A 12,140-nucleotide genomic window follows, 5' to 3' on the forward strand; every position below is an offset into this window, starting at 1 on the left:
TTATGTAGCAGGAAAGGAAATGGCCTTTAATAAAGATCTGTTGCCAATATGTCCATATGTATATATGTCATCATCTTCATTTCCTTCTTCCCAGGGGAATAAGGAAGGGATATGAGGCTGCTGAGGGGGACCCTGAAAGGATGCAATATTTTCCTGATGGTGTGCATCTCTCTACTGCTCTGTGCTCTGCTGTACACCATGCAGGAAGGCAGAGTCTGGTCTACAGGGAAAACAGATTTTTTCATCGTACCTGAGTCTCAAGATCTTACTGGTCATTCCTCCCTGGAAATGTCTGATGGGATGTTTGTCTACCATCTCAACCTGCGTGAGCACCAATCAGAATTCCCCTACATGCAGCATCACCAGTGCCGACTGCAGCAGGAAAGGCTGAACTTTTGCCAGGTGGCGGATAATAAATCTCTCCTCCTGCTGGCCACCAAATCCCACCCAGAAGCGTTCCAGAGGCGAGTTGCTCTGCGACAGACTTGGGCCAGAGATGAGCAGCTCTCTGACTTTGTGGTCAAGCATGTCTTTCTTATGGCACAGACCCCGGATCGGACACAGATGCAGCAGGTGACCGAGGAGAATGCAGCACATATGGACATCCTTCTGTGGGACTTTGCCGAAAGCCATCACAACTTGTCGCTGAAGGAGCGCTGCTTCATAGAGTGGCTGCACTACAACTGCAAGGAGGCGGATTTTATCTTCAAAGGTACGTCTTATGATGTTTGTGAATTGGACGTGGTGTAGTAGTGAGGTTGTTGCATTGGAAGAGAGTTCCCAGGGCCTCCCTTGGTTCACTGATGGTCATCGGCAAATGAATGACCTGTACTAACTGTCTACACTCACTCCTTAGATAAGTACAGAAGCTCATGTGCCACTGTTTCAGTATTAGCCTCAAGAGCAGATATTCACTCATATCCTAAATTGCAGCAGTGGAGGTACAGAAGAGTGAGCTATCAGAAGATAGTAGTAAGGTAACTATGTCTAAGTAAGCATAGGTGTACTAGACTTACTCAGCTATAGTCTAATTTCAGATCTATGGGCCTGATTGCAAGTTCCATAGGATATAATGGAATTGTAATACTGCGGAAGAGATATCCATTATGTCTGTGATGGAGTAATCTTGTCCGCCAATATCATAATCAGGCTCTTAGCTCCTTGATGATATACATATTGTCAAGGTATGTAGGTGTGGAATTAAACATAGTAAATCTATTCTTTCTTATATATTCTAAACTTCTCAATACTATGAATCTTGATATTTTGACTACAATATTCTGGTAACTCATTGTTCACTAATCGATATTTAAGACTACAGTTGTTGCTTCCATACTGCAAATGATGCCCTTTGGTTTGCATTCTTCAAGTTTCCCGTTATACGTCACAGTCGTGGATTACTAATGGGCCCAGGGGAAGGGGAAAGAGGGTGTCTTGTGCCTACGTGGGAGCACCCCACTGTCTCTAAATTGATACCCCTGAATGCCAATGTTAGAGATGAGTTGCAAGAATGGCTGGCTGATACCACCATGTGCCTCACAGCTTGAAGATAGAGGGGAAGGCAGGATTTCCACACTAGGAACCCTCGTATCTCCCCCATGTATTATAGTAGCATCAAAACATTGACTGCAAACAAATCTTTTCAAAATCAGAAACTCCTAATCATAGACTTCCAAAATGGTGAAAGTATAAATCTGGTGCATGTGGGTGGGAGAATTAGAGTTTGACTTAAGGAGGCAGTACCTAAATTAAAAACTCCAGGCCAGGGAGTTTGTGAATATTGTCCGTAGGCCAAAAAACAAAACCATCTACCCCTTGGGCAGGGTGGGGGTGGGTGCAAGTGAAAAAGAAATGGCAGCCACATACTTGGCACAGCCAGGTGTGTGAAGGGACAAAGTACACCTTCTCTTAGGCAAGGTGGGGTGCAAAACAAATACACCCACCACCATTGACCAAAGATCCTATTCATTCTTCGCCAAGGGTGAAGTGAAGTGAAGGGCACTAGGTACCCCTTGCCCTTGGGTAAAGCAAGCACAAGAAAAAAATAACTTACATTCACCTATAGATAATGCATAGGGTGCATACCCGCCTTGGGCAGGTGTGTTTAAATAGAACCAACCCCTAAGATTTTCTCTATCTTTAGAAAATTTGGCACTAGATAATTCAACTGCTTCCCTTCTCAAATGCAGGGGGCAAACAAAGAGCCCCCTCTTTTGGCCAAGGTAGATTGGGTATGGCTTACTTGCACTTGAGCATGACAAAATTACATGCATAATCCCCTGACCTTGGTCAAGGTGGGCGTAAATAAACACAAACCTGCCCTTGTCCAGCATGACAGTGTTCACTAGGGGCCACATGTTCATACATTTCTGTTTGTGAGTTCCTAATAGCGAATTTTTGTGATTTGCAGTTAGGAAATCACACACAGCTATGTACAACAGTGTGTTCCACACTGTTAGCGATTCCCAGTGGGGTAACAATTGACCTACCTCATTAATATTCATGAGGAAGGTCGCAATTTGCAACCTTTTGGGAATTGATAAAAACACCAGGATTATGGTCCACTGGTGACAGAAGACCACTATGTCTGTGTTTGCTTTTATATAAAACAATGTTTGGTTTTTTTAAAACGCAGCCCATTTTCCTTAAAGTAAATTGAGATGTATTTCAGAAAGAAAAATAAAACATTTCAGTTTCACATTTTAAGAGTGGACAGTAGTCCATGGGACCATTGCATGTCCTTAAAAATGTTTTTGCATGCATTCATAAAGGTGAAGTGGTCCCCAGTGGTCCCCTTCCTGTTTGCATATGGGTTACAACCAAATTGTATTTGGTGGTAAAATACTAATGTTTTGCAACAGCAATTCGGTCACCAAACACAATGCGAGTCGCTATTAGGAAGGGACCTCCAAAACACGCCTCCTCCTAATACTGAATCGCAAACCTATTTTGCAATTCACTAATAGGTTGCTGAATCACAAAATAGGGTGTGTGCAAAGAAAAAAGGCTTTTTTGCAGTTGCAAATGACCCGATTGTGAGCTTAAAAAAGCTACGTACATGTGGCCCCAACATATCTGTTGCAAGTGCAAACTGAGACACCCACCCTCACCTTTAGGCTGAGCTGTGTTCAATCAATTAATCAATCAGGGATTTGTGAAGCGCACTACTCAACTATGAGGGTCTTATGGCGCTGGGGGTGAATTTTGGGCAGCTTCAGCTCATCCGAAGAGCGAGGTCTTGAGGCTCTTCCTGAATGCTTGCAATGGGGGGGTTCGTCTGATGCTGAGGGAGAGTTCGTTCCAGGTCTTGGCCGCAATGTAGGAGAAGGCTCTTCCTCCTGTTCTGGCTATGCGGATGTGTGGAATTACAGCCATGGTGAGGTCGGCGGAGCTGAGGTTCCTCTTGGAGGCATATAAGTAGATTCTTTTGTTGTGGTATTAGGGTCCGGAGTTGTAGAGGGCTTTGTAGGCATATGTGAGCAGCTTGAAAGTGATTCTCTTTTCGATGGGAACCAGTGGAGGTCTAGTAGGTGCTGGGTGATGTGGTCTTGTGGGATGCTAAGGACGAGTCTGGCTTCGGTGTTCTGGACAGTCTGGAGTTTGTGGAGTAGAGATTTTTTGATTCCAGCATAGAGGGCGTTCCCGTAGTCAAGTCTGCTGATAATGACTGCTTGGGTGACGGCCTTTCTGGACTCTGGGGATCCATTTGAATGTCTTGCTGAGTATGCGCAGGGTATTGAAGCACGTGGACGATATGGTGTTGATCTGTCGGTTCATGGTGAGGGAGGAGTCAAGTATGATACTGAGGTTGTGGGCGTGGTCCATGGGTATGGGTGGGTTACAGAGGGTGGGGGGCCACCAGTTATCGTCCCATGCGGAGGGGGTGGATCAGAGGATGAGGACTTCCATTTTCTCCAAGTTGAGCTTCAGACAGCTGCTGCTCATCCAGAATGCTACGTCTTTTATTCCTTCCTGGAAACTGTGTCTGGTGATGTCAGGTTCCTTGGTGAGGGAGAGGATGAGCTGAGTGTCATCGGCGTAGGAGTGGAATCAGAATTGCTTTCTCTCATTAAACGCCTACATCAAGAGTGACTGTAAAAGTCTATTATGGTTTGTCGGGTGAAACAACTTCTCACATTAAATCTACACGTAGAGTCGTCAGGGATGCGTCCTTGCCCCTTTTCTGTTTCTATTATACATAAATGGAATTTTAAAATACATAGGAGAGTTTGGAAAGGGCATCCGTCAGATAGATAAACAAGCAATCCCCTCCTCCTTTAGGCGGACGACGCTGTGCTAATAATGTGCACAGCAAATGGTCTCCAAACATTATTGGATTCTTTTTCTCTTATATGGAAAATTTGGATCTTAGGGTTGATCATTCCAAATCTTTTATTATAACTTATGAGCCCCGTAAGACAAAATCCAAAACTTTTTTAAGGGCGAATTCAACACTTGAGAAAGTGAAAGAGTTTAGCTATCTGGGGATCCTATTTAGCTCCTCTTTCAAATGGAAATCCATTCTGATCAACAGGGTACAACAATTCAAGAAAATGATTGAGCCAATTTTTCGATTTTTGCATAGGGTGGGTCAGAAGCCCATTAAAAAAATTTTAACCTTGTATAAGACGAATGCCTTGATTATAACTCTGGCAGTCCATGGACCTCCAGGTTCATGGGGTCCCGGCCCCACCACAGCTGCCAGGGAACTGCCGTTGCCTGTCGGTGTTGCGGCAGTCAGGATGCAGTAATATACTTGGCGGGACCACAGTGGTACAGCCAAGCATATTATAAGTTTTCTGGACAGTCTGGAGTTTGTGGAGTATAGATTTGTTGAGTAGAGTGGTTTCATGACTGTTCCACCGCCATGAAAACTGGGGCAGAGCGGAAACTAAGGGGGCCCTGCACGGTCTCCTGTTGCCTCACACCCTGTGGATGCACACAGAGGTGCACAACATGTGTCCCCATGTGCATGCACACCAGTTCCTGCATGCTATGGAGTCATGGATTTTACTGTCCATGTCATGCAGGAATTGTTTCTGGCATTCCCACTGCAATGCCCATTTTCAGGGCACCGCCGTGGGAACATCAAAAGCAAAGCCTGCCTGACAGGAGGAAACTCCTAATCTGGTGGGCGGTTTGACCACAGCTTTGGCTGTGCAGAGGCAGGCACACCTGGTACCGCACCGCCAAAGTCTTAATCAGACCACAAATGTTTTTCAGCTGGGTCATATGGGGCATGCCTATGGGGATTATACATACTCAACCATTTTCCAAAGGCAGAAAATAGTTTTCTTTGTAGATTACTGATGACCCCTCTGGTGCCTGCCACTTTAGTTTGCCATGAAGAAGTAGATCTTGGGGACTTAATAGATAAAGTTGGGCCTTGCCCTGCTTTTATTATGGATTATAATATGGATTAACCCAGAGGCTCATTTGGTTAGATCCTGTATCCTGGATTGTCTTTCTCTAGACGGGGTTTCAAGTATTCCATGGGTTACATATTTGAAACAAACATTTGATGCCAGTGGAATGAAAGAGATGTTTGATAATCCTCTTCAAATTACCACTAAAAGTAAGGATGAGTTTAAACACAGTTTCTTAACTACTGTTCGGACACATGATTACGGAAAGGGCAGTCTATGGTTTCTCCGAAAGATATTTTGAGATCTCGACCACAGATCACTTGGAACCGTATTGTGTCTGGGTCGTGAATCCCATCCACCTAAGTTACCTTACTCTCTTCAGGCTGTGCATGATACATTTTAAGGTTGCTTCCCCTCTACAGGGTTTTTGGACACATGTTTTACCTCTGTGAAGTTGCCATCAAGTATCTACAAAAAGCACAAGCCACTTTATATTGTTTTATATTTAGTCTAGTCTAAACTGAGAACTCATAAAGGAAGCTTTATCTTCCTGCAGAAACTTTGTACCCTTAAGATTTGCTATGCCATAGTGAATTTTATTAGGAAGGCTCTAGAACTAAGAACTAATATGAATTGATTTCACTATGATTATACTTAATACTCAAAACATCTGATGCTGGTGTATCTGTATTGATATAGTATTTTAGTGTTTTAATGACTTTGTTTTAGACAACATTAGCCAATTCATTTTATGGTTTAGTATGGGACTCTGTTCGCATTTGATACTGATTTTTTTTTTAGATAGTTGCAAATGATTTTAAATGTATACCAATTTAAGAATTTTAAATTATATATGTTTTTATTGACTCTTATGGCCTTTTGGCCAAATGAAACTTTGTCTGAACTGAATAGCGTAAATATGGGCGTTCTGGTTACATCTTTTGTTATCTATCACAAAATGTTGGGAACGGAATGCATGGAATAGATCTATGTGATTTGGTAATTGCTTGTGGTGCCCATGCTGCTATTATGAGAAGCAGGCACTTCAAATACAAAGTCTCACACTTCATGTAGCACAACGGCAACCACTGGAAGATAGCAATGTTTCACCATCATGCTCATGTTAATGGATGCAGAGTTGTAAGCTATAATTGGTGTTGCCATTACACCTACTGTGAGCCCTAACTAAATGTAGCTCTGTTGTTACAATGTGTAAGAACATTGTATATTAGTTGAGTAGAACGTAATTCCGTCCAAGTAATAAATCCAAACTCTTGTCAGGTCCAACATGCAAGTTCAAGAAATGAATCTGGGCTCATCCCTTGTAGCCTTGGCACAGAGGAGAAAGGCTTAACTTAATTAAAAGTGTGTAAATGATAAAGAAGTACCACCATCGTTAAAAAACAATAGCACAATGAACAACACAACTAATTTAAAAAATAAAGAAGAAAATAATTAGAAAAATGGCACAAACATATAAAATTCCAAAAAGGGCAACCAGGACATGAATTTATAAACATTTATGGAACAAAATGCTAAGAAAAAGTAAAGCACAAATTAGATGACATTGTTCATGGCTGACGTGGATCTAGGCGCAATTTCAGGCCGACTGTGATGATGCAGAGGTCAAATACGTTTAGCAGGTCATCCTTATCAAAGACTTTACCCTCTGATTTTTTCTCTGAAATGTAAGGAAAAATCCTTCAGCCGAACAAGGCTGCAGACTGTACCTGGTGAAGTCCTCTTGTAGTCGGAAAACCTGTTGGTTCTGGTGGGAGAAACTCCAAGCGGGAAATTTTAATTTTCCACCCACCGAAGTCCTCTTGTCAGTTGAATACTTTTCATGCCTTCACCTGGCCAAGATTTGTAATTTCTGACTTGATTTAGATTTAGGAGGATGGACACCCATCCATCAGAGAGGCGAAGCACTTATTCGCTCCGAAGCTGGCATACTTTACCTTAGCAAAAGAATATTATTGTAAATTAGAGGAACCAAAAAAGCATATTTTTCTTCTAGATTGTAGTACCCTTAGACTTTGTCTGAATAATGTTTCTCTCTCTGTCATCATATAGCTTAAACATTCTACTTCACCGCAGAACGATATTCCACCGTCACTGGATCTGTGTGAGACACTATGTGCCTGATTCACAAAGGTAAACGTACACCTTTTGTGTACATTTACTATATTTCGATATTCACAAACTATGTGCAGAGTTTTACAATCAACAATTGGATAGATGGACACACTCCTGGGTGTAAGTAGTATATCAATCTAAAGAAGGTAGGTAGTATAGATTGGTTAATCCTCCTGAGTATGAGGATTAATTAAAGTCCAAAAGCGCTGTCCTCACGTAATTAAATTAATCACTTCTTGGTAAACTTTTCTCAATTAACTTTATTGAGTTTATTAATTGTTCTTTGGTGATATCATTCGTTATTCATTTATAACGGTAATTCTAATTTACGGGGAATGGCCATCCACACGACTTCTATTTTTAGCACGGCTATCTCCACAGTATTTAATACAACACCGAACAGCATGTTTACGCAGTGTTTAAATTTATCCCCTGATGAAGGGCAAATTGCCCGAAATGCATTGGGCATATTTGAAATGTAACCAAGTCACAAAAATGGTAATTACCGCTATGAATGAATAACAAATGATATCACCAAAGAACAATTAATAAACTCAATAAAGTTTATTGAGAAAAGTTTACCAAGAAGGGATTAATTTAATTACTCATTCTTCTCCAGTGCAAGTTAGAGACGCCCCTCATGTAGTGAGGACAGCGCTTTCAGAGTTTTATAATGCCACACTCCCTATACTTATGTGTGTGGAGTTCTCCACACCCACTACGGAGTCTCAGGATAACTCTGCACATATGTTTAGGGAATGCGGGTGGTAAAACTTCACAATGCAGTTTGTAAATACCAAAAAGTGTAAGTTTACCTTTGTGAAAGTGCCCTATGATGCTACACTAAAGGAACTTTCCCCACTAGAAACAGCACACCTCATTGAAAATGCTATAAATAGTCGGCTCTCTGGATCACAGTTAGACACTATTCTACAAAATTATGTAGAAACTTGCAAGTGTGCTGCTTGATCACCTTCACAGCTCCTCAACGCCTCTCTGAAGACAGTCTAGTCAAGTCTGGAAGTTAGTGGACATAAATCCCATAATAATAGACTCCATCTCGGACCCTTCCAACCCAACAGTTTAAGAATAACTTCCCTTGTGCCCTGACTTTTTAAATTATTGGAAAGATGGGCTTTTATTTAGCTTCAGGACTTTGTGGAATCAAATAAGATTCTCAATCCTTTCCAAGCTGGGTTTAGGACCGGATGAGTACCAAACTGCTAATCATCTCTGCCCTAGATGTTCTTCATAGAGTAATGGATGCAGAGAGGCTAGGATTCTTAGTGCTTTTCACACCACTGATCATAACAACTTGTATAGACGATTGAACGATTATGGTGCCATAGCTCCAGGTCTAGTTTGACTAACAGGGTTTCCTTCTGTACCACAGCAGATGGTTACTCTCCACCTTTTCTGCTCTGAATCATAAAACATTCATGCGGCATGCCGCAGGGTTAGATTTTGTCCCCCTTCTCTTGAACATCTACATGAGACCGTTGGCATACTTGTTTTTATCAGATTAATGAAAGATGCTATATGTTTACCGAATATACTCAACACATTTTTGGCATATTCCCCAAAAATAAAGCAGCTCTCCACTATCCTCATGATTGCTCATAACCCAATAGTGAGTGAATCACAACTTTTCGGAAATAAACGCTAGCACAACAGAGATTCTACTAACTTCTAAAATCCAGATAACAGATCCTAATTGGCCATCTTCATTTGATCCTCCTCCTATAGCGCCCCACTCCCTCCCCCTGATATTTATATTGATTCAAACACTGCACTTAATTTCCACATATCCAAATTGTCCAAAATCAGTTTCTTTCACCTAAAAGTTTTAAAGAAAATCTTTCCATTTTTGAATGAGGAATGCAGAACTCCAATCACCATTTATTTGTATTTATTTATTTATTTATTTATAGAATGCAACATTCATCCATAGGGATATCACAGCGCTAAGGAGAGCACATCCTAAGTGAGAGGTTCTAATAGAGGATCCCTTAGGGAACAGATGCGTTCTTAGTTTTTTCCTAAATACCAGGTAATTGGCGGTGAGCCGAAGTTTTGATGGAAGTTTGTTCCAGAGTGTTGCCGCAAGATAATAATAATAATAATAATAATATAATAATAATTAATAATAATAATAATAATAAATAATAATAATAATAATAATAATAATCCACATTTGTAAAGCGCACAATCACCCGTTAGGGTCTCTAGGCACTGGGGGCCATCGGGAAGATTAAGCAAGCTATTGCCCAGAGTCACATGGTGCTGGGCTAATCTGCCGCCGGGGATCGAACCGTGATCCCCAGCTTCCGGAGTCAGTTGCCCTGGCCGCGGCGCCACACCTCTTCCAAGATGTGAAAAAGAGCGACCCCCTACTCTGGACTTCATGTTACGTTTAGATTTTGCTCGTGCCAGGTAGCGCGACCTCAGGTTCTGTGTGAGTGCACAGAATTCAACTCTATCTTGAAAAATTCTGGGTCCCAGATGATGTAAGACTTTGTGAGCATGACTCAGCAATTTGAATTTGGCCCCTTGGCGCACTGGGATTGACACAATCCCAATTGGGTTACGGGAAAAGCACACTCATGAACACTCCAAAGAATGTAATTGCCCATTTCTAGATCATTCTAAACAAGGTCACAGGGCTGCTTTGATGTCTCAAGACACCTGACTCTCTCTTCTCCACTCATAGAGTGTTACACTGCTACCATCACACAAGAGTTTTGCTTTCCAATCTTTACCCATTGTACACAAAGCTATTTTCACATATAAGGACAGTATTTCTTTTAAAATAACTCATTCAGTATAGGTCTTTTAGGCTTCTCCCCCAGGAACACAAATTCCTCTTACAAGGTCCCAAAGCCAGACAGACCTTTTACGTTGCCCCAGGTACATTCTGAAACACTCTGACCTTGTACTTAAGAGACCAGCCATCATTTTCAGTTTTTTTTCATTCAAGACCTTTCTTTTAACCGCATGCGTGCGGGCGGAATTCCGCCCGTACGCTGGGTTTTGCGAAACCGCACTTTACGTGACGAGCTGGGCTCGTCATGAGCGTGCGAGGAGGCTACGCCATGACGAGCCCAGCTCGTCATGAGCGTCGAAGGGGTTAAATGCTTAATACAGTACCTAATTTTCACCATGACAGTAATTGTTCTTCTTATTTAAACAGTATATAGCGCCAAGAAACTCTGATGATAGTGCCCTACAAAATGACTATTACCAGTACATGTGGACACTGCATGCAAGGTGATCCCTGGAGTACCAGCTCCTGCAGACTACCAGACCCCGATTCACAGAACTAACTTCAGACAAATTCCTAAACTTACTACTTTTGGTATTGACAGAAGGTAGGATTTTGTCTTAAGACAGACTTAAGACAGAATCCTAACTTCTGTGAATCCCAAAAGTAGTAAGTTTAGGATTTTGTCTTAAGTTAGTTCTGTGAATCGGGCCCCCACTGCCTGTCCAACAGAGTAACAGAGGTGAACCAAGGAAGCGTGGGAGCCTTATTACCTCCCGCAGTGATATTTACCCTGGACACTGCATGTGAGGGGGGACCCTCGACTGCCAGCTCCTGCAGACTATCACTCTGTGTCCAAAAGAGTAACAGAGGTGAACCAAGGAAGGGTGGGAGCCTTGACATTAAACCTGGACACCATGGATGTAATTTCGGAGTTGCCAGGGGTCACAGTTGCAACCCCTGGCTTGTCCCTTGCGATCCCTGGCACTGCTTTTGCCACCCTTGGCCTCAGATGTGGAAAAATCAGAGCTGGGAAGCTTGTGCTTATGGACTTCAGTTTGGTTTCTATCAATTTTTTGTATCACACTAACAGTGAATAATACTATATTATTCACAATTAGTACAATTGAATATATAGAATACAATTAGCTGGGATATGATTATCTATAGCACCGGAGGTAAGTAAAACATGCTTTTAAATATATGTTGTGTGTGTGCTTGTTGGTGAGAGTGTCCTTATGTAAGAGACAGTGGGGCAGATTTACAAGCCTGTTGCGCCACTTTTGCGTCACATTTCCCATGTTAAAAGTGAAGCAAAAGTGACGCAAGGGGCTTGTAAATCTGCCCCAGTGTGTGCATGTGCTACACTCAACCCAGTGTGTGGTTGAGTGAAAATAAACGTCAAGTGACGTGTGATGTTATTTCCACTACCACAGGCCTTTTGGTGAATTGATGTCCCACCTCGACACTGCATGTGAGGAGACCCCTCAGTGCCATCTCCTGCAGACCATCACTCTGCGTCCGAAAGAGCAACAGAGGTGGACCAAGGAAGTGAGGGAGCCTTGAAACATTCTGCCCAACTGCAAAGTTTGCATCACTCCCTCATGCCTGCCTTATGAAGTGATTACCTTTAGTGCTGTGCCCAGACTGCCCCATCTCCTGAGAGTGCCTTTGACATTCCCTGAGGCCAATGACCTCTGAACTTAGCACACTGCTTGCTGCTAATACCTCATCTATGCATCTGGAACTCAACCGTGTGCGTCCAACTGTGGATAACCTGTGGATTCATTCAGTAGCCACAGGCACTGAATTTTTAACCCCTTTCCTGCGGGGCATATTCCCCTGCTGTGCTGGGGGAGGGGAGGCGCGCGCAGCGC

At 42.5% G+C, this 12,140-nt stretch overlaps 1 protein-coding gene across 2 annotated transcripts in view; it reads left to right on the top strand.

Moving 5' to 3' along the window:
- The window catches only part of LOC144798596 (beta-1,3-galactosyltransferase 5-like), a 209,582-nt gene that overhangs the window by 181,039 nt on the left and 16,403 nt on the right, over positions 1 to 12,140 (top strand). For both annotated transcript variants that reach the window (XM_078669551.1, XM_078669552.1), the window contains exon 2: positions 95 to 712. In XM_078669551.1, coding sequence (XP_078525677.1) covers positions 112 to 712 — 601 coding nt within the window. In that variant the 5' untranslated portion in view covers positions 95 to 111. The remainder of the gene's footprint in view (positions 1 to 94; positions 713 to 12,140) is intronic.

The sequence above is a fragment of the Lissotriton helveticus genome, chromosome 12, assembly GCF_964261635.1.
Source record: "Lissotriton helveticus chromosome 12, aLisHel1.1, whole genome shotgun sequence".
Classification (NCBI taxonomy): Eukaryota; Metazoa; Chordata; class Amphibia; order Caudata; family Salamandridae; genus Lissotriton; species Lissotriton helveticus.